Source organism: Pterocles gutturalis, unplaced genomic scaffold (genome assembly GCF_000699245.1).
Source record: "Pterocles gutturalis isolate BGI_N339 unplaced genomic scaffold, ASM69924v1 scaffold19124, whole genome shotgun sequence".
Lineage (NCBI taxonomy): Eukaryota > Metazoa > Chordata > Aves > Pterocliformes > Pteroclidae > Pterocles > Pterocles gutturalis.
The window spans coordinates 22,937-45,925 of NW_010136167.1; the positions used below are offsets into that span (position 1 = coordinate 22,937).

A 22,989-nucleotide genomic window follows, 5' to 3' on the forward strand; every position below is an offset into this window, starting at 1 on the left:
TATGGTTGCTAGGTAACAGATTTTTTAATAGGTATTTTATGTTCAATAAATGAGAGAACTTTTTAATAGTATTGTTCAGTTGTACAGACTTTCAGAGAAAAGGATTAGTCATCCTGATCCAGAAATAAGAAGCTTCATCTTGGATAGCGGAAACATAGAAGGGAGGATGGAGACTGAAGGCAGCTTTCTGTGTGGACTGCAGCCGGAGGGTTTGGTGGCAGCAGAACTCGGGTTGCTCCTGTTGGGCAGAGCGGGCGATAGTCTCTTTAACTGCCTGCTGTCTCTCTGGGGTTTCTCAGAGCATGAGTAGGTGTGAAGGACTTCTAAATCCTCACTTGGGGTGGTGGGGAAGACCGTACCTGTTTGCAAGTGATTCAATTTTGAGAAAGTAATAGGGCTGTGATGGAGATACAAGTCCTAGTATTCGCTTCCAGTGAAGAACCGGTGTCCCTGGAGGGGTGCTGCGGTCAGTCTGCTCTAAAAATGAAGAACTGCTTCTCTCTGGCAGTTATGTTGACAGTCCATAATCAGGGGTTTTTCCATGTGTTTTTATTAGTAATTATTAACTTCAGTCTCTGCAAATGTTTGGCTATGTAGAAACTCCCCTGACTCATGATAAACAAAGTAAATTTTTTGTCCCCTGTTCACTGCAAAGTGACTAGTTTCAGTCTAATAATATGGCTATTGATGGTTACAAGCTGTTGCGTGTAGCTGGATCTGTTTTCCCTCAAAAAGCAAACTGTTCTTGTGGTATAGCTAGCTACAGCTTGTTTTGTGGCTGTTTTTCTTCTGTAGAATTTGTGCCATTCAGTGAAATCTCTCTAATTGCTGAGTGTTTGGAAAACTATGTTATCACACAACTTTTTTCTGCAGAGTACAGTTTCAGTTATTAAATCATACCTGTGACTCTCCAGCATGGTTAGGTACCAGCTTGGAGGCCTGTTCCTGCCTGCTCCCCTCTTTGGACTTACTTAACTGTAGCAGGAATTTGATTATTGGGTGCTTCAGTGGAAGTCGGTATGGACTGATGTAGGGGACAGTTGTGGGAAATAATACAGCCCAAGTCTTGCCTCCCACTGCAGGTACAACGCTTTCAACTGAGCACAGTGGGAACTGAGGTGTGTGGGGATTGCTAACGGCTCTTGAAGGGGGCTTCCCTGCTGCCTTAATACTGGGAAAGCTGGGGATGAGGATGGGCACAGCGAAGGTGACTGAAGGAGGCCAGGTCCAGGGAGTTACATTCCTGATGCGTCAGGCATGAACCATGATCTCAGTGCTCATGTTCAATGCAAGAGACTTAGGCACTGAGCTGTCCCCCGGGTTTAGCTTCGATCCCTTTCTCCAACCCAGCAGCAGTGTTGTATTGTGTCATTTTGTGCATGGAGTTCTGCATCATCTGACAAGTATGGCATCATCTGACAAGTATGACCTCATCAAACTGACTGCACTGCTCTGGCCCTCAAACACACAGGCTTGAAGTGAGACCCTCCTGGGCAGCCACTGACGGTGGGGATCCCTGTCACCGATTCATGCTCCACAAGTATGACCTTATCAAACTGACTGCACTGCTCTGGCCTCAAACACACAGGCTTGAAGTGAGACCCTCCTGGGCAGCCACTGACGGTGGGGATCCCTGTCACCGATTCATGCTCCCAGCCCCAAGGCATAACTAAAGGGTTTGACAGACCTCGAAGGAACTCCACTAGAACAGGCAATGGTGGGCTTGTGCCCATTGTAGTAACTGCTCCTTCTCCTAAGGGGGGTTTCAGCTTCCCATGCATTAAGTGTATCTTGTCTTGGTGAGACAACATGTAGTCAGATGTGCTAAATGCACACATCTCAAAATTAGGAAAAAGCAAGAGTAGCAGAAATATGAGGCAGAATACTTTCTGGGAAGGAAAAACAGTCAACCTTTTTTTCCCATTTTTGACCAGTAATGAGATCAATTATTTCACAGGTGTAGGGTTATACAATTGTTCAAAAGAAAAGGCTTTTTTCAAGTGCCAGTAGGAGCTTTAGGCATGGAAACATTGATCATAGGACCAGCCAGGGAGGACATAGTTCCACAAAGCAGCAACCAGGCACAGGCACTGTCTCTTTTCTTTGCAAGATCAGACAGAACAAGCTTTTTAAAACAGAGGCGTATGTGCTATTTCTGTGGGGTACATGGGACCACAGCCAGTACTGCACTGGGGCTTCCTTAGTGGGTAGAACTTGCCTTTAAGTGTCATCCAGCTTTTTAAAACTACACCCTTAGGCCAGGGGAAGCTGTGATGGCAACAATGCAATAACCAGCAACACCTGTTGTAAGGCAGAAGAACCACAGCTGAAGCCAGTGTCCCCAGGGGAGGGTAAAAGAGTCATTTCTGAGCAAGTGAGACACAGTTAAACTTGCCACATGGTCACTGTTAACGAAGACACAGCTGAAGGTATTTCATATGAACGTGGCCTGGCTCTCCCAGAAGGGACTGGGACACACCACACAGATGCTGAGGGCTGGTGATGGCCTATTGCTTTTCCAGCTGTGGCCAACACTGTAACACTTTTTTTTACTGTAGCCTCCCACTAGCATACAGCTGCTGTACTCCTGTGGGGAATGAACAGAAGTTTCTGTAAATAAGCAAAACCCCATTTTACAGCCACTATATTAGACTTATGTATGGATGAAAGAGTAACAGGACAGCAGATAAATCCCTACAGCTTAAAAAAAAAAGTGGGTTTATTACATGACTGCTTTCAGACATTCATCATTGGTGGCCCAAGAAGTGAAAACAGAAACATACTACCTACACTACCAAGACTATTTTTTACTGGAGACACATTGTCAATCACAAGTTATTTTAGAGCCATGAGATGCCAGCAACAGAACAGACTGAATCAGCAGGTCAGGCTGGACAAATACTTGATTGTAGCCATGGTTGTTGGCTATGGGCAGCAGCACTGAGTTACGCAACAAGCCAACAGTTTCTCCTCTACCTTCCGAACAAGACTGCCAGGTAAGGCCAAGGATGGACAGCTACTATTGAACTGTGGTATAAACCATGCAAGAGTAACAAATGTGAGAACAGGTGTGTAATAAATACTTGATGACATTAGAGAGGAGGGGGGGGCAGGGAAGAAGCTCATTTAAAAAAAAATTATCTTCTGCAAGACATTAAAGCTATTTTAAGTATTGTCACCACCACAGTGGGCAGTGCAGTCCAGTCCCGTAGTGACTAATTGGTACGTGGATCAGTTTTGAAACAATGTCCCTCTTCACATGAAAAGGTTTGAACAGATTATTTATCCACTTGCTAAAGCTCTGGGGTTAAAGAAGTGATCAGTAATCAACATTTATTTCACACCTAGGCAGAATGACTAAAATTGAAGACTACTGTTCAGCTTCATCTTCAATTACTTCAATTCTGCGAGGTCCGTAGAGTAGAACATAAGCTATATGCCAGTCTCCACCCCCAGATAACCTCAAAATATCTTCTGGTGTAACAATGCTGACTTTGTCATCATCAAATTTAATCCATTCATCTGCAAGAAAAACAAAAGGAGTATTTGTAATTTAGGTATATAAAATCTAAGCATGCTTAACAGCCCCTTAAATGAAAGAAGCTGTAAAAAGATAATTAACATTGCTGGTTTTGGTTTTTTACCTTGTTTCCTTTTAACCCAAGACACGTAATGCCCAGAGGAACTTGATCGGCCTTGATGTGTTAGCACTGCCTGCAGGTCATAATAGCCGCAATTATTAGAACCAATATCTGAAGAAAGAGAGGGGGAAAAAATTATGCAAGTCTTACAGGAACAGGTTTAGTGTTTTTTAACAGCACACAGACCAAAGATGCATCAGCCACACTGCAGCACTTGTAGCTGTAAAACCGCATTTACAGCACAATTCTGAATCACTGTGAACTAAAAGCAGCAGCTTTCAGCCAGGACAGCCCCTCAGGAAACTGAGTATGTCCATTTTCATGACATAAATATGTATCCCAGGTGTAATGCAAAGGTAGTAGCTTAAAGCATTAGAACACGGATGTGTGGTCAGTAAACCTTCTGGACAGGCTTGGCCAATGCTTCCTTCAAACAGCAGCTGCTGCCTGCATACAGGACAAGCCATGAGACTGCAAGGACAGACACACTGAGCACGGGCTGTACAGCAACACTGCTGAGAATACTCAAGTACAGTAGATCAACAACTCTGCAGTTAGTTCAATTACACTGTTCAATTTTTCAATGGAAAAAAGTGGCTAATTCCAAATGTACCAAGAAGGGTGGTACAGTCCCCAACCAGTCTTTACTGCATTTCTCAGCACTTCAGAACATCCTGTTTTCACTGTGCTCTCAAGCTAGTCAACACCCCCTTCGCTCACACAGAACTCAGGAAGCACTGCATGGTAACATTTTGGGTAAAAAGGACGTCCAAAATAACTTCTGCACTGTGTCCTCAACACCAGAGTGAATGCTTAGAACGTTCAAGCTCCAAGCCCCCCAAATTTAGGCAACACTAGTGTCACTGTAGCAGTTTTCAAAGTCCAATTTAAGTTTGTTTTGATTTTAGCTTCCTACCACACACTGACAAGGAAGCATACAAAACAACTGCACATTACATGCAAACATAGCTTCCATGTATCATCAACTTGACAGATGGATAACAATTTCATCTTTGACTATCTCAACAGCACTTTGACTTGCCTAACCTTTTAATTCCTTAAATTTCTGTCAGTTTCAGAAAATTAATTTTAAAAGGCATTTAAAAATAACTAGGGTTCTCAAAATATTCCTACCATCAGGTCCACTTAAACATGAGTAAAAGTTACTTTAAAATAGACTTACTTCCCTACTTACTCACCATCAGGAAAAGAGAATGGTTCGTATTTAACTTCTTTCTGTGCACCATCACTTTTACTAGACTAAAGAACAGAATATGTGAGTTAATGGGGAATGGTTTTGAAAAAGCTTTAGCACAATCCTATCCAATACCAACTCTCCATTCATTTAAAGATGTTTCTAAGCATAAATATTTTTTGTTCAACTTGAAACAAGTTCCATTACTCTATTTCTAGATGGATATCCAAAAACCTAATCTAAACAATACCACTTTTTAAAGCAAATATGTAACTATTTCAGCACATACTGCCTAGACTGTTTACCCACCAGATTTACAGGTTTGGAGCATGAAAACAATTCCGCAACTGAAGACTTTATTCCTTGTTAGGGACTTGCTAGCAGCAGAAGTGGCAACAAGAAAATACCAGGTAGAGTCTGTTTTAAAATAGAACTCTTTCCTTGCTCTAACTGTGTAAAAAGAGATGCAAGCCTTATTCAAATGTTTAAATGAAACTGCCAAGAATTGGACCAGGAAAAGACTAGCATACTAAAAAAAAAAACAGCTAAAACACTACAGTTTTAGCCCATTTACTTTTTTCTTTCATTACAGAAAGGGAAGTCAGCTTCAGAATATGTAAGACAGGGTAAGAGATTTACCAAGTTCTTAGAGTACAGACTGTTAGCTCCCTAGTACATACATTCGAAATTTTATCACTCAGACATGTAGTACTTCCTTGCACAACCCTTTTCCGTTGGTGAGCAGGAAATAGCTGCCTATACTCCACTGAACAAGTGACCTGCCAGCAAGCAGTAATGTTTGAAGAGAATAATTCTGTCTAATTCACAGAAAACCTTTATGCATAATGATGGTGAGCTGAAGCACTACATTTTAACACATTTTGAAATAAAAATGTAAGCAACATGTTCATCTACAGCATGTAACATGTCTCATCAAGCAGTCATACCAAGCAGATATTGTATTTTCATGAAAACACACAAAAAAAATCTAAAGCTCAATACTAAGGAGTTTGAATGCTAATTAAGAAAACAATATATTTAAGGAAGTCAAGTTTTCTCTAGTCCTTATTGGTACCCCAATTTCAGATGTATGACTTATTTAATCAAACTGTTGACGAAATCGCCATAAGACTTACATTCTTTGGCTGCTGATTTACTTTTTTGTCTTCTAGATCTTTGAATTTTGATCGATAAGAAACCATTTTTTCTTGAAGGTCTGGCGTACACAGCTCATACACATCCAACATAAGAGGAAATTTAACATCCTAGGAAGTAAAAAGCATAAAGATTATAAGCATCATTTGGTACTCCACATTAAAGCATTCTCCCATGGGAAGACAACACTTAGTCCAATTAAATGCGACTCTCATCACATTTATGACAACTTGATCCATTGAAATGTTGCTGACAGTACTTAAACTAAAGGGCTACAATACTTTCGCAGAAGAAAGTCTGATTTAGCGTAAACAAAACATCATAAATTACTACATTCAGTATAAATATTTAGATTCTTCATTATTAGCTGTCATACTTTTATACTAAGGAAATGCCTACACAGACCTAAGGGGAAAAAAAAATGCATGTAGAATGCCTGTACACTTGCAAAAACATCAATTTGTGTTATCCAAACAATCTTCTAAAATAGTTAATTGTGCCTTCAATCTTTATTCCCTTCGTTCTCTCCTAAGGAACAGGCATCACCTGTCATGATGCTCTCTGGGCAGCCTAGGAGGTCTGTCAGCCAAGGTCAACAGAAAGCAACACTGGAACATTTAGCTGTTTGCAGCTGGTTCTTGTATTTGTCAATCAGAAAGCCAGACAATTAAAATAACTAATACAGGAAGTGTTTGTTAGCATAAACATTTCTCATCAACTTTAGAACACTGTCCAGGGACTGTTTAATTAAGGAGAGGGCCATGTTTTCATTCTCCTCTGAACCACTGGTGAAAACAGACACACACAAAAAAATCCTAACAGTATGGGAACAAATTCACTTCTATCCCTTATCTCCTCCCCCAGATATTTTGGTAGGACAGTCTGCCACACATCATCACAACTGGGAACAAAGCTACTTTGTACTTAGGTGGAGAAACTGCACTGTTAATTTTTTAAAATGTAATTTAAAAGCAAACAATTTAGTAAATAGCCTTCAAGTCTTAATTGTCTACCTATAATAAAAACTCCTTGAAAAGCATAAAGAGGAATTAAACTTCAATATGCAGAAATCCCACTTACCTTAAGAACTTTGGCATTCACAGATTCTTTCTCTTTGTAAAAAAATCTAACCATCTGAATAGTCAGGTATGCTGGCAAGCGACTAATTTTAGACTATAAAAAAAAAATAGAGAAAGCTATTACTTTAGATATTCACAGATCTTTTATACCTTAAACACTGCTCATGCTAAGTTACAGGCTATTCTGGGAACGTATTTGTACAAAAACACATAGCAATATAACACGGCTTCCTAATTTGAAGCTCTATATAATAGTGTACTCAATGAATAATTTTCAACTGGTCTTAAATTTCTTGGTAGTGGATATTCAGATGCTTTATAAACATGAATCACACGCTGTTCCAGCAATAACTTTGTGTTTTGGGACAGAAAATTGACAACAGTTAAAAGAATCATAAAGAGAGCAACAAGCACTACTCACAGATTTGATATAGAGTGCATTTCTCTGCAGTGTTGGAGAGAGTTTGGTGATTTCCTCTTGAAGACGCTGTTAAAAAAAAGGCAATAACACATTCATTCATCATAAAACAGAGCTTAAAGAAAAGTACACCACAGAGAAACAAACCATCAACTAAACCTTGTTCTGCCAGTCTCTCCTGTTGCTATCAGCCATTACGACACACAGGATTTTGGAATTCCTTGGCAGAAAGACCATGCCCATTCATACGGTCAGCTCCAGCCTCATTCCTGACCCCTGACAACACAAAGTTTCTCTCTGCAGAAAATTTTATTCTACAGCATTAAAATGTGCAACTTAAGTTATCTGGATTTTGTTACAGATGTGTCATGTCATGCTGGGAACACAGCTAAAGAAAAATCTGAAGTTTCTTTTTAGGGGAATATTTGCATGTTTCTCAACTCAGTCTATAGCAGACAGAGCTGTGTATAAGGAGACAGGTGGTGATACTCTGCTTCCACGGACCTTTCCAAATTCAGGGAAAGACTGACCTGGTGGTTAGTGTTGTGACTTACTTGCTACAGACAATCCAGCATAAGAATTCTAGAAGACCTTTTTTTGGCCTGAAAGTGAGGTTTCTTTTTTCATACTCTTTTTAATTTGTAAGCATTAACTATTTTATCTGACTTTTTCTTCTAAATTCTGTCAGAAAAGAAAAAGCAGGTAGAAAGATTATCGGAGAACCATGCAACTTGGTCCAGTCCTGTACAAACCAGATCACTGCTTCCATCCCTGCTCTTATACAAATACTCTGCAAAAGTAGTTAATCCAAAGATTTTGTAGTAGCTCCTCTTCTTGTTCCTTCAAATTCTCCAAAAAACCCTAAAAACTTTTATATAAAACTTATAAACCTTAAAAATATATATATATGCATGTATAAAAAGTGCAGACTACTTTAAGAAGTCCTACTTAAATAAACAGTTTAAAGATGATGTGGTGTCATGGAAAATAACACTCCCTTCAAAATCTACAACATTAAAGTTTAATTATTCCAAATTTTGTTTTTTTTTTTTTTTTTTTTTTTTAGCAACCAAAAAAACCCGCAATGTTAAAATTGACTTTTGGACTTATTGGGAACCATTTCCAGAATATTTAAATGATGATACTGCTCAGTTTGAAGTAAAAGCCAGCTGAAGAAACAGTTCCTAATTACAAGTAACAAGTTGGCTTGCACTTGGTTACCTGCATGGGGAAGACCATGTCAGGGCCAAGAAAACGCTCTGTTGAAGTCTGCTTTACATTAACATGTAATTCATTGTCACTGCCATCTTCCCATTGAACACACAAAAAAAAAATCTTGGAAAGTTGTAAAGGTTGGACAGCAGATATCAATTCCAAGTCATAGATTAAAAACACAGGTCATTTAGAAATTCAATTAAATAAAAGAAGTCGTAATGGCTTACCAACTTTAGTCCTGTAAACAGATATTTCACTTCTTGATTGATAAAGCAGCTAAGCTGAAGCAGATTCTCCTTTCCTTTAGTTACTTCCTCTTCTTCAGCTTCTGTACATTTCATGCTTCACAAAATTAAGGAAAACCATCATGCACTAAGAGCTGAACTACTGCTTTCGTGAAAACAATGTGCTGACCAGCACAGTAATATAAAATAATCCTGTGCTTGTGCATCAATAGTACTTTTATTTCTTGTAGTATAGAAAGGAAGATTTGAAACAGCCCTTCCTTCTAAACAATCTGTTCCTTCATGTCTAATGACAAGTGGTAGCTGAGGCAGATAGCACACCAAAAAAAGGAAAGTAAGTTTTTTAATCACCATTTAAACTTGTGAAGCCTGCTTTGTTCATTCTTCTGTTCACCACCACTCAACCCCCAGGACACAGATTATACTAACTGGCTGCCAATCCCAAGTTTTGAAGCTCTCCTGAAACATTATGCTCCATTGTCGTTTACAATTAATGAAAAACTGCTGCTGGCCAGACTTCCTGTTTCTTTCAACATGCACAGCCTCCCTTCCCTGCCTTGTATCTGTCCTCTTCACTGAAATTAAGTCCATTTCTTCATTATTTTCTACACATCCGGTTGGCTTTCTGGGCTGCGAACACCCACTGCCGGCCCATGTTCAGCTTCTCATCAACCAACACCCCCAAGTCCTTCTCTTCAGGGCTGCTCTCAATCCATTCTCTGCCCAGCCTGTGTTTGTGCTTGGGATTGCCCCAACCCACGCCTGACTTCTACCTTAATAAAGGCCTTTACTCTTCATTACTACAAAGCTATGAGATACAGTACTTCATCAAAGGTGATGTTTCCTTATTTCAGATGCAGAAAATGCACAGTATAATTCCTTCTAGAAGTGGTGGTCAGTTTAATGACAGGCAGGATTTTGGGATGGAGAAGTGGGAAAAGAATAATACTTGGCATGAGATATGTGCCCCAATGTGGGGATATGCTTTTTGTTCTTGCTATAAAAAAGCTACTAGAAAGTTGTCAGCTGCATTAGTTTTGCTAATCTGTGTGCATCTAACTTATTTCATAAGAAATTAATCAAGCTATCTTTTGTCCTTGTTTACTATGCCAAGTATACTTGGCAACTCAGCAACATTCCCTTAACAAGCCAAAACCAGGCTATTTAGGAACATAACGACTTTTATGTGCATAAAACATCTCAGCATCCTTAAAGTAGTTAACTGGCAATCTTCTCTGCAAAGAAAATCTGGTGTTTAAATTCAGTGGGGTTTTCTTCTGTAAATTTCCATTACCTCCCCACATCATCTTCTCTCTCAAAGCATACCCAATCTTAACTTCTGTGTACTCCTGCAATACATCATTCCCTCTCTTCCCCAACGCACACCTTTATTTTCTATACAATTCTAGACTATGCTTTTCATCCTCCCTGCATTCAGCTGCTAAAGTGTGAAATTACTGTCATTCTTTATGTCTTGCCTTAGTCTTTAGGATACGCTGTTTCAAATTCAATGCTGAAAAACTGATCAATTAAACTCTTCTTTTTAGAAGCTGCTGCTGTAGCTCCAGAGTCTGTCTGTAAAACAAATTCTTATGATGTAACTTTAAATAGCATGTAAAGACAGTCTTCTTTACAGACAAAATAACCCCATTTATTTAAATTCTTTGAAGCCTATTTCTTCACCTTTTCTATAGGTGCATTTTCTCCTAGTCAGTCAATCTCCTTACACTGTATGAAAGTTTCAAAACAAATGTATTTGTAGCATGCTGTTGAAGGCACGTCAAAGCATATTAGCAAGCAATATTTCAACCAAAAACTCACACCTCCCTGCTCCCCAACTTAAATCTGTCTTTAAATTTTAGAGTAGTCTATCAGATTTTTGCCACTGCCACAACTCTCCAGAAAACAGTTTGCAGAGAAAGAGAGTCAGTCTGCTAACGTTGTGGGAAAATCTTCAAGTAATTTCTTCTCAGGTTGATTAAGTTAGCTGCCTGTTTGAAATAGCATTCTTGTAGCCAAGAATACTGTAGCACAAGGACGGGGTTTTTCCCAGAAAAAAAGTTCTTACGTGCTAAATCCACAGGTTATCAAGGCCAGCTGCTGCATACTCAGTCATCCTTGTCCAATGCGTGCCTTACAAAGCCCAAAGGCAAAGTATTGCTATAGTGCACTCCACTGCATAGCTAACATGACATAGGTAGCATTATGCTGATCAGACACATCAGAAAGCAAATTCACTTACTGGACTATAGACACATGCTAAAGAACTCACAAAACAGATAATCCTTAGCAAAAAGTATGTGAAGCAAAAGGGCAATATTATAAATCCTAACTCTGGTTAGAGTAAGACTACAATTACCTCCATAACTGTATCACCTTCTATGCCTTCCAGCTTCTGCTGTAGTACCCTCATCATCTGCACCCAGCACTCATTGGCATCCTAGGAGGGGAACAGAACATTAAATCTGAATAGCAGTGTTATGATTTAGTAATATTAAACCCACCAATCTTTACACTATAAAGCCAAATGTAAAGATTCCTTAACTAAAAATTTCTCCCTACTGCACTATACATGTTCAGAGCTAGCACTTGAGATTACATTCAACTTTTCTACACAATACAAAAGCAAGCACTTCATTGGGATAAATTATTTTCACAGGCGAAGGAAAGTTTTAAAATATTCTTGGTTCTCAGCTTCCAACATACTACAGAATTTTCAAACAATAAGGTAATCATCAGTCTTTACCTGCTGAAGGTACTGCCCTTGATCACCTTTCTCTGCAAACTGTGGGAAGGCCATATGCAAAAACTGCAGTAGAATGATAGGTGGGATACTGGAGGAAGTTTTATCCATGGAATCAAACAAGTCTCTAAGAGCTTGAAGAAAAAGTGAATGCTTTGAGAAGTGGAAAAACAATTCAAACATGGCAGGAAGTTTAAAAAGAACAGTAAAACAACAGCAACATTTAAAGACTGATCATTTAACAGTGTCCAATTTTATCTTTCCAAAGCAGGGCCAAATTTTCCAGGTGGCACAACAGGTGCACCTAAGATCTCATTCATGAACATGTCTTTGCAAGCGTAAACATGACAATTCTGAGAGTTTGGCGCACAGTGCCTTGTCTTTCCTGGCTGCTAACAGAAAAAAAAAATACACACATAACATTTTTGAGTAGTTAAGATTTCATTTAAAACACATCTGAGAAACAACGTTTTCACAAGAGGACTACACCTACAGATACCAGAAGGCATTCACAATCTATCCTCTAGAGCACCTTAAGTTTCACCAGCTACTGGGAAAAGTTTTCATATTTCCCAACTAAAATATCTAGAAAATACGCTTAATTTAACATCCAGGAAAACAAGTATGTGTATGCATATGTGCAGACAGTTCATTAACTACGTGCAATTCAATGAATGCTACTGATTGCATGACAATACAAGTGGCTTTCTTTTTTGTTCTGGACACAATGCTACACGTGTCTTATCTACCCAGATAATGGCATTATAAATCCACAAATCACTTTGGAGACACCTGTTAATCCTCACAACAACCCTGTGAGGTAGGCAATAGTCTGCATGGTCACTGATTTACAAGTGGAGAGACTAAGGAATGATACTCTTGAATAAGTGAATATAGGCAAGATTACAAGGAACCAAGATCAGTTGCTTCCTCTCTTTAAGAAATACCTTCACTGACCTTGATAAGAGGGACAACTGATATGACACAGCAATTTTTAAAAAATGCCAGAAGTGTCATGCAGAAGTTCTTGACCAGCTCAGCACCAAAGACTTAAATAAGAATTACTCAGATCTTAAACTATTAAGACTCCTAAAATGCAGAGCTGTCACCTTAAAAGGAAAACAAGGGACACGAAGTAAAGGCAGTGAAAAGGGGAGGGGCAGGCATGGTTGTATAGAGTAACCATTGAACTTACCACCCCAAAATTCGATCAGCAGGCATACCCACAAACTGGACCTTTCCTTCCTTATATTGTTTTGTTTTTCCTTAAATGGACTGGTAGAAATCCCAGTGTCCTGGCCCAGGATCTTAGTGGGGCAATGAAATAGAGTAAAAAAAGAAAAAGTGGACAAGTAGTACCCTTGTTCAAGTGTAAGGGGTCTAACTAGAATTCTAGTTAGAGCTTGGAGATACGGGGCCATTGTGAGCTCCCACATTGTGAGCACCCAGATCACCACAACACAGAGTAACTTCACTTTTGAAGACACTACTTTCTATTTCAGTTATGAAATCTGAATCTTTAGGGTAAAGGCTAAGACCACTTATAAAGCCTCAGCTAGTACCTTAACAATAATGCTCAGCCAATAAATCATATTAAAAAATATCAATGAAATACATATTCTAGGTGTACGGCGCTAGCCTACTATTAAGTGAAATAAAGAACTGTTCATTAAAATATTTCTGTGCAAAATGATCAAATCAACAGATGGTTGGAGTCCGCTTTAGGAAATTCCAGTTACTTTATGCCTCCATGCAAAACAGTAAGAGATATGAATGATTTCTATCTATGCCTAGATCACACGCGAATATTATTTTTCTTAGTGTGCACTAGGTAATATGCAGAAATGTATGCTTTGCAGCCATGGTCAGAATAACCATTAAAGATATTAACGACAGAGCAAAATGAATCCTCCGGTGCTAGCAGATCTGAAATTCCTAAGGCATATGTGCTAATGAAAAATGGGCAGTGCTCTAACAGCAATTTTCTCATCTGCAGCTAGCAGAAATCACACGCTAGCCTGAACCCCTGTGTTCTACTCTAAACACCAACCTGCAGTGATGTATTGAGCAGAGGCCATTTCTCCTGAAGTTCTTAAGGCACCACCATACCTAAAAGAGAAGACAAATAATTTGGATGCAATTGAACAAAATCAAGAAGAGCAGACAGGTTTTAAAATCATAAAGCAGACAGCAGATAGATTTATTTAATTGTATCAAAATAAATCAATCACTGAAACAGAAGTAACTGAAGGTAAGATTTACTCACGCTCATCTCAAATTCTCCATTATTTTGCAAGCACTGCATGGAAGCAAGGGAAAACTGGCATCCTTGACACAATAAACAAATAAATGCAGACTGAGAAGTCTGGATACATCAATGCTGCTTTTCTAACCCATTTGCCTCAAAGACACAATCCAATTTTTAAAAAATTGATTAAAATGACTGTATAGAAGCTACCCATTTCTGAAACATTTGCCACAGCTTCTTCAGATATATGGAACAAACCACCTGCAAGGACAGACAGCAGACAAAACACACAGAGATGGAGGGCACGCTTGCTTCCTCCCTCTGCAGCAGAAGCAAAGCAGTGAGAGGTGAGACATTCTTCTTGGGGAGCTACTTCCCACACTGAAAAAGTATGCGAGTCCACCTGTATTACTAGAACTTACCACTCTGAATGATTTCTTAATATACCACCTGCATGAGGAACAGATGGCGTCCTCAAAGCATATAAGCCTTCAAGAAAAAGGTGGGTTCTCATGCATTCTTTCATCTCAGAATGAACTTTAAGAATTCTGCCCATTTGTCCTGGGTCCAGCTGGGATAGGGTTAATTCTTCGCAGAAGCTGGGAGTTGGGCATAGCCGGATATTCGATACCATGCTGACGTCATGCCCGGGATATAAGGGGAAGCTAGCCGGGAGAGGGGTCTCTTTTGTGAAGCTCGTGGTGGTGAGATTTTCATTGTATCAGTGTTTCCATTATACTCTATATACTGTCTTATTGTTATATTCTCCTTTCTTTGGTTTTCCTCGTGTGGTATTATTAAAAATCTGTCGTTATCTCAACTCAGGAGGTTCCACTTTTTCTTATTTGCCCCCATCTTACCGGGAGAGGAGTGGGGGGGGGAGGCGGTGTTGCGACCACGTGGTGGTGGTGGTCCTGACACCAAGACACCATTGCTAGATAATGAGCAGGAAACTTTCCTCCTGTCAAGCTGCAGAACAGGTAGTAAGTACCCTTACACAGATCGACAGAGCATCTGGTAAGAAATGAAGCTCTAACAGGAAGCCTTCCTGGGTGAGTCCTTTCACTTCCCTCCCACTGCCCTACACCCTTCCATGCTGTCATTAAGCAGGGAAAACCAAATAAAGGCTAAGTCTCAAGGGGAAAAAAGAGCGGCTGCCTGTGAATCCACCACAGACAGCAAGGCCAGACTTGTATTGCAATCCGGCACTTTGATAGGGTACATTTTCATATTTGTCAAATATTCTGATTCAGTGCAGTAACTCAGAGTCCTTTACGTGGAAATAAATGGACTTTCCTAAAATGACAACACTGAAAAACAAGAAAAAGCTTTTAAAACAGAGTTTCTGTATTTCACAAATAGTTCTCAGTGCTAAATAATTAAGGTTCACCAGCTAACAGAATGAAGAAAAATCCTAAGTAATTAAATAACTAGTGTTTACAGTAATCTAGAATATCCAGTTGGGTACCAAGATATCAAGAATGCAGTGTATTTTAAAGGAAGTAAGTTCCTTGTCCTAAGATGGCAATACTCTACCTAATTCTGACAGTTTTTAAATGCTGATGGTCTTCTCATTGTAATTCATCTGGAGGACAAATTCAGGCTCACATTACCATGTATTCTTTTTTCCTCCAATCTTCCCAATTTCCCAAGTTTCTCATAGATTAAAAAAAAAAAAAAAAAAAAAATCGGCCATTTCCACATTTCAGTCCAGAATAACAAAAAAAAATTCCAAAATTCAGAAAAAAAGTTATTCTATAATCAGAACAAATGAAGAAATTCCATAATGGCTTGTCTTCTGTTCCCCACACATCCACAAGACAGCTAATTCGACAGCTAATTCCAGTCTGCTGCCACAGTTAACACCCATGGTCCTATCTCAGGGCTTCCTGCTGTACCTCCAAGTATCAAATTTCAGTAACACCAGAATTTCATAGCTGAAAACACATCGTATAATAAAGCAACTGAAAAAATATATTCCTCAAAGGCACAGGACTCCCGTACGATTCTTTTATACAGAACAAGGCCATACAAACTAATACCAGAAAACAGGGTTAGCAGTTCAGTAGCTCGTGTAAGCATTTGAAACAAGTCTTGATAAGAACTACTTTTAGCTAGGCAAAACACATTCTCTCCACTAAAAGCCAGTTCCAAAAAATACACAGCCTAAAGTTCTTTAAAAAGGACAGGCTAACACAGATATAGGATAAACTTTAATTGATCATTATGTTAATCTTGAATAGATTTAAAGAATAACAGACTGTTATGATAATCCATACCAGTACTAAGACAACAGTTCCACAAAACACCTATTTCGTAAGCTAAAGAAAACATTTTAGTCACGGTATTTTTGTACCGAATCCTACCTTTTAAGGGCCTCTTTCACTTCTGGCACTGAGCGGATACACTGAACCGTAGCATTCATGTAGCAAGTGTTGCCAAGGTTTGTCAATCCACATGGTAATTCCATCTACCAAAAAAATTTACAAGGGCGCTTGAAGGTCTGAGAGAGATGTGCAACCATTTTTGTATAAACGCTATAATTTGACATCAATTTCTAAGAAAAGGAATGATCAGAGATGCGTAAAACTTGGAATATTCCAAAGTTTATGAAGTTTTCCAGATCCACTTTCCAGTGGAAATCATTTCACCACTCAGTGCTTTCAGAGGACATTCAGGAATTATTTGGGGCTTTTCTGTGCATATGTAGTTCAATTAGCATATTCTTCAAGCGTGCAGTCATTCAGAAAGTTCAATTACAATCTCATTCAAGTTTTGACCTTAAAGTTTTATTTCTACGAAATTTCCACAGGAATACATTTGTATGAAACACTGATGCTTCAATTAAAAGCACTTTTCAGTAAAACTCTGAATGTGATGAAATTCATAGTTAGAAACAAAAGCATTATTTAAACTCCTCTCCAAAAGTCTCAAACAGATCATTAATTTGATCCTTTTAGACAACTTGTGAGTTTCTAAAGTTTTGACAAATGTGAAAGCCAACTAATAATTTAACTATCCAGTTTCAAAACAACTATAAATCACAATACAATAGCATTTTTCTTTTTTTTTTTTTTTTTATCCTGCATATTTGAGTAGTTGTCAGGGAAAATAATGTAGTTTAATGAAACTGAAGTAAGACTGCATACAAACAGCACTTAATTATTTTAGGAAGAGAGAATTCATCTAGCTGTGTATTCCATTTTTAATGAATACATGCAGTACAGACAATTGAATATTGATGTATAACAAAATATGAATAAGAGAAATGTAATATGACCAACTTTTCCGAAATGTCATCTGACACTGAATCATCTCCTTGTCTGCCTCTCAGTTATCTTAAAGTCTGTGTATAGGGTTAGTCTCAAAAATACATGAACATCCTTCACCTGCTGGTGCCATGGAAAGCATTAAATACTGAAGGACAAAACCAGTGCTAAACTACAGATCCGTTTTCATACAGACATGCATAAAATAATTCCTGTTCTCCATGCGCAGTTGACAACAGTCACGCAACTGTTTTTAAATGTGACAAAGAACTGCTAGTTCAAATGACTGATGAGAAAATCAAGCCTTTCAAATTGTCAAAAAAGGAAACAACTCAAAAAATAAGTTACTTCACTAAAAAAAAAATTCATTATGCTCATCCAGACTTTACTCCCATAAAGGAAAACATACGGTCTATTCCATTCATGTCAAACTTACTTTCATTTTTCAGAAAGAAAAGTTTACCTAATGCTACTAACAAGGACAAACAAAACCCCAAATACATCTGACCCCAGATAAACTTCAGTTTCCCTTCACAGATCTGAAGGAGGGAGGAAAAAATTCTGCACATCTAAGAGCCCTTATTCAGGCAATGTTCAGGACACTAGTACAGCAAGGGCAATACAACTTATTCTTTAAAAACATCAGAAATGCTATTTTTAGAAAATGTACTAAGCTGCCTGCTTAAAGAAAAAACAGCACTAGGTATATGACTTTAAATTGCAGACTTCTCATCACTGCTATTGCATTTCTCTTATTCAGATTTTGTTATATATCAAAATTCAATTATCTGTACTGCACGTATTCATTAAAAACCCAACATAAATTTGCATTTCTTTGAGAAGCTATAAGTCCTAAACAGACATTACAGTTTCAAAATCCACTTTTAAGCAACTGCAAGTATTTAAAAATTTACCATTATTCAAAGGTTTACAAGAAACCAAAGTCTGAAATATGCTTACAGCTGAAGCCAACTGCTCCTCTGTCATGTCTTCTACAAAGATGGGTCGAGCAATTGGCTCTTCCGGAAGTGCATCTGCGGAACCCATCATTAATAAGGTCATCCCCTTGAAACACAGTAAAAATAGTAATAAATATTTATGGCCATTTATTTCCAACTAAAAAAGGTCATTAAGCTCTTGACATATTCCAGCTATTTCCCCAAAAATAAACACAATCTTTCTCTTAGCTTGCACAACTGATGCTGCCCTGTTGTTTCTCAAGGGTATACCTTAACTTTCTCAATATCTAGAAAGTACTTATTGAGAACAATTCCACAGCATTACTTGTGCTAGATGTTTCCACTGAGCCTGGTGAGCTTGCCAGCAGCTGACAATACCGGATTCCAATCGGGACTAAATTTAACATTCACAGAATATCCCAATGTGAAGTGTTCAGAACAGCTCCCCTCCTGATGGACCACTAGGGATCAAGCACCTCCAACGCTTCACTGCAAGTATTCCTCTTTCCTTTAAGTCTTAGAAAATACCTTGGAACCAAGGATAACTGAGCAGCTAACTTCCGATTTGAAAGAAGCTGTAATGTTTGAGGTTCTCAATAGACAGAGTCTCAAGTTCTCAAATTCAGAATTCTCTGAACAACAACAAAAAATCCCTAATCTTTAGTCTAGAATCAGGGGAAGCACTTCAGACATATGTGGGTGATAATGAGGACCACATCTCTGAGTTTCAAATTGTTTTTTTCACCAGAAAAGCAAGTGGGAAAGGGAAGCCCCATCCTCTGGTTTGTCAAGCTCTGCAAACATTAAATTAATTGAAAAGTGAAAAATAACAAAAAATTACCCCGGTCAGTTTAGGCATAAGGACTAACATTCCAGAGAGAAAGGAAAAAAAAGGCAATCAATTACCATGGTTGCTGGACTAGCATAAGGAAAAGGAGTTTTTCAGCATTCAACAGGAGTACATCTATATAAAAAGGTCTATCAAAGGCAGAGAAAATGCCTGTCTGGTGCCTTGAAAAACATAGTGCTAAGGAAAAGGATGGACAACAGAATGGAAAGAAACTGCATTGACAGTGTAAATAAATCCCTAGAACTCGTATATAACATTGTTAAAATTAGTAAAGGTAGCTCTTAGTGTAACAGTATGCAGAAAAGGACAAGAATACTATATACTGGTTTTGCTGAATGACTTTGTTACAATAGCTGCAGCTACATGTTAGCATCATTGCTTGCAAACTAATTACAAGGGTAAGAGTAATTCTACCTAATTTAATTTGCTCAGTGAAGAACTGGAGTAAAACCTGTACCCAACAGATGTTATAAGATACCTAAAGAAATTAAAATGACCAAAAAAACCCAAACAAAAATTTCTGGGATTCCCTGTTACAATATTATATAGGTAAGAAAGACAAATAATTCATTTTTTTTTTAACTATTCAAAGGTATGAATAACCATTATTAATGGCTTTGTTTTTAAACAGCAGCTACTTAGTACAGAACAAATTTCAGCTGGATGATAAAAAAAAAAAAAAGAAAATAGGCAGAGCTGTAACTTCAGCATTTCACAAGCTCTAAGTAATATTATGTATTATTGTAGTCAGGGACAGACAACACAGAAGGACCACTGGTATGATGCAGAACATTTCTTGTTAGAAAGAAAGAAATACAGATATGCTCCCAGGTACTTCAGGAAGATTGTGTAATTTCCCTACTGATGCTAGAAAAGGTGAGGACTTGGTAAGAATGCTTAGGTATGACCCATTTAAACAGAAACGGGAAGAACTTTAGATCTTTCTTCAAATACAAAACAAAAAATTGAACTAGTAAAATTTAGTTATTCCTCGGAACTTACATTCTTTATTTTTAGGTTCCCCCAGTCATCATCCTGTATTTGAAATGAAATAAAAGGCAAGTTAATTATCTTGTAGAAAAAAAACAAGCAAGTATTTTCATTAATATTAATCACAAATTTCTAAAGATACAATTGTGTTTCATCCAAGATTCCACAACATTAACACATCATCAAGTCTTGTCTCACTAAAACAAAAAGCAGTCAAACTGTCATTTCAATAAGGTTCTTCATCTGTTGTTTAACACTGCTTAGACATAAATAACTTTTTGTAGGAAAGTTCTATATATTGCATTACACCTATAAGTCTCCAGCAAAGAAGAGCCAGAGAAATTCACCTTAAGCAAGCTAAAAAAGCCAAAAGTTACATTCAGATTCTGAACATTAAAAAGGAAGAGGAAAAAAAAATCCATCAAGCAGAGTAGTATTTGGTACAAAAGAGTGAAGAAGTATTTTAAAACAGCAGTGTACAAACATTTAGCAACAAACTTTTGCCAGTATTTTCTAGTAGTAAGCAATGAATTATACTGAATTATTTCTGAAAAGTTTAATATACACAATGAAAGATTTTCAGAAAATGGTCATTGCTCATTAAGTTGTAATGTAATAAAGTCAGAAAACAGATAAAAACCATGGATTTCTACCTTCAGAGTTCCTCCTTTAACCATAACCTTCTGTCTAGCTGGCTGAACTCCAGTCAGTGCAAACAACTGGGCTTTGAAGACCATTGGAGGTTCGTCAGTGTTAAGCTCCACACCATCAAATTTCTCTTTTCCCCATTTCACGTTAACTGCAATCAAAATGTTTTGAAACTAGATTATTTCCCAACATACAATAATGTAATTACCAAGACTGAGCCAGTATTTCAAATTTCAGACTTTATACCATCTCAAACCATTCAGTTTTCAACTCTAAAACTTGACGACAATAAAGCTAAGGGATACCTTTAGTACATGGTGTCTCAGGCATCAGAACATACTATTTCCAGCAAGTCTAAAAATATCCTACAAAACAACTGTAAACAACATATATACTGAGAAACTTTGCAAGCAATAAATGTGTATAATAGCACCAGAAAATCTTTGGGCAAGTCTTCACAAACACAGCTCAAAAGCAACTCTCCCAATCTCTTGGAACAGTTCATTGCAAACAAATTTCTGAAGGAAGTTCAGATGTGTAATTTCAGTCCAGTTTTCCACAGCACTTCTGTTCTCCTTCAATGGCAAACAATAACATTCTTTAATAGCAAAGCGACTGTTTAACACCCCTAGCTTTGGCTGCCAGTATCGTTCACACGGAGCTACACGATGAGGCAAGCGCGCGTCAAGACAGGACCCATAAAACAGCACACCTCCTGCTGCCTTTCAGTGGGAGGTTAACCTCACAGGGCCATTGACAACACCATCACGGCCACCCTCCTCAGTTTTGCCAGTGTTCGCACAAGTGACGTACCTGCGTGCAAATATGAACAACAGCCTAGCACAGGTTGCAGCTCCAGAAGCCCTGACCCTGGTAAGGGGGCAGGACTGGCAATAAGAAGTGAAATCTGTTAACGCAAAGCACAGCTCTAAATGGGATCACCGGCACAAACATTAGGCAGAAAGACACAAAGGCACGTTAACTTCACTTTGGTAAAGTGTGTTCTAACCAAGAGCAGATACAAATGCCTGGAATGAACAGCATGTTTTTAAAGAATGGTTACACGTCTTTTATCACTTCCAATCACTCTCATATGTACACAAGGCTACCTTAGCAAGCTACAGATTTGATGAAAAACTACAAAATACAGCACACAGTCATATTCTATGTGCACAGTAAGTGGCTGAAATACCCCCACACTTTGAGAAACCATATCTTTCCTTCTACCTGTACTTCAGCTTTAAGCAAATATACTATGGCAACTCTAGGATTTTTTCAACACAAAACTCTTAAAAGTCACGATTATAAAAAGCCTTCCAAGAAGGTTAAGATTTCAGATGTATGCAGTGCCTGTGATGGATAATAAAGAATTACTAAAACTTAGTCTAAATTAGCCTACAAAGCAACTCAAAGGACTGGCTTTTCAGTATTACTAGTAGAAAGTACCTTCTGATTTGCCCAACCTTCCAATTTTTTTAAAAAAACACATTGATTATTTTGCATATTTAAGACCTACCAAGCACAATTCTTTTCCCGTTTTCCAGGAAGACAACCCACTCAGTCACTGAACAAGTCAGCTGCACACAAGTCATTTAAGTTTTGCATTTGTGAATATCATTCATCTACTGCTAAACACACAGAAGAGTTAGCAATTATTGACTGTCACGTCACCAGTTTTGACAACTCAGCACTCAAGAGGAGGGAACAGAAGAGCATGAGTCTTCTCTTCAGAGATGGCAACCAAAATTTCCACCAAAAATTTCCAAAACAAAAGAGAAAATTGTTCATTTGAAAACAATAGAAACTAAGAAGGAAGGTAGGACATATTTGCTCCACTGAACAGAAAACACAGCTTACACAGATGTGCTGGAGTTTAGGAAAAGTCTTATTATACTGACATCAGGATCCCAGTTTGCCAACCACAATTAAAAGAGCAGAGAAACAGGGACACAACTATGTACTGAGGCCACCTACAATCTGTTCCTCACATACTAAAAAGCCCCAAGAAGCCAAAAAAAAAAAAAAAAAAAAGCCAGTAACTGGTCCTAAAAACGTCACTGGAGGTTTTGCTCTTGCAGTCTTCACTAGAAACTTTCCTCCGCAGCCAGGAGGACGAGGGGGATGCGGCACGATTTAAGAAAATTTTAACTCCTCTGGTTTTAACTAGAAAATAAAGGATTGAAAAGATCGGAGAGATGCACCTCAATAAATTCGGAGGCACGGATGCAGAATCATGTCTTGTCTGACAGAGAGCAGCACAAAACAAAAACAAACCAAGAAAGGACAAATACCGAGGTGTATGACACCCGTTCGCAGGACCGAGCCTTGCCGAAA

At 38.3% G+C, this 22,989-nt stretch overlaps 1 protein-coding gene across 1 annotated transcript; it reads right to left on the reverse strand.

Moving 5' to 3' along the window:
- Window positions 1-2,695: 2,695 nt before the first annotated feature.
- USP14 (ubiquitin specific peptidase 14 (tRNA-guanine transglycosylase)) lies at window positions 2,696-20,806 on the reverse strand (the record flags this gene model as incomplete). The annotated part of the gene is made up of 15 exons (XM_010082218.1): window positions 2,696-3,522; window positions 3,645-3,752; window positions 4,841-4,901; window positions 5,973-6,101; window positions 7,072-7,164; window positions 7,492-7,557; window positions 8,931-9,045; window positions 10,444-10,523; window positions 11,308-11,388; window positions 11,695-11,825; window positions 13,742-13,800; window positions 16,306-16,409; window positions 18,169-18,273; window positions 20,020-20,052; window positions 20,661-20,806. Coding segments are annotated over 15 exons (1,463 nt in total), but the record flags the coding sequence as incomplete, so codon positions are not given.
- Window positions 20,807-22,989: the final 2,183 nt, after the last annotated feature.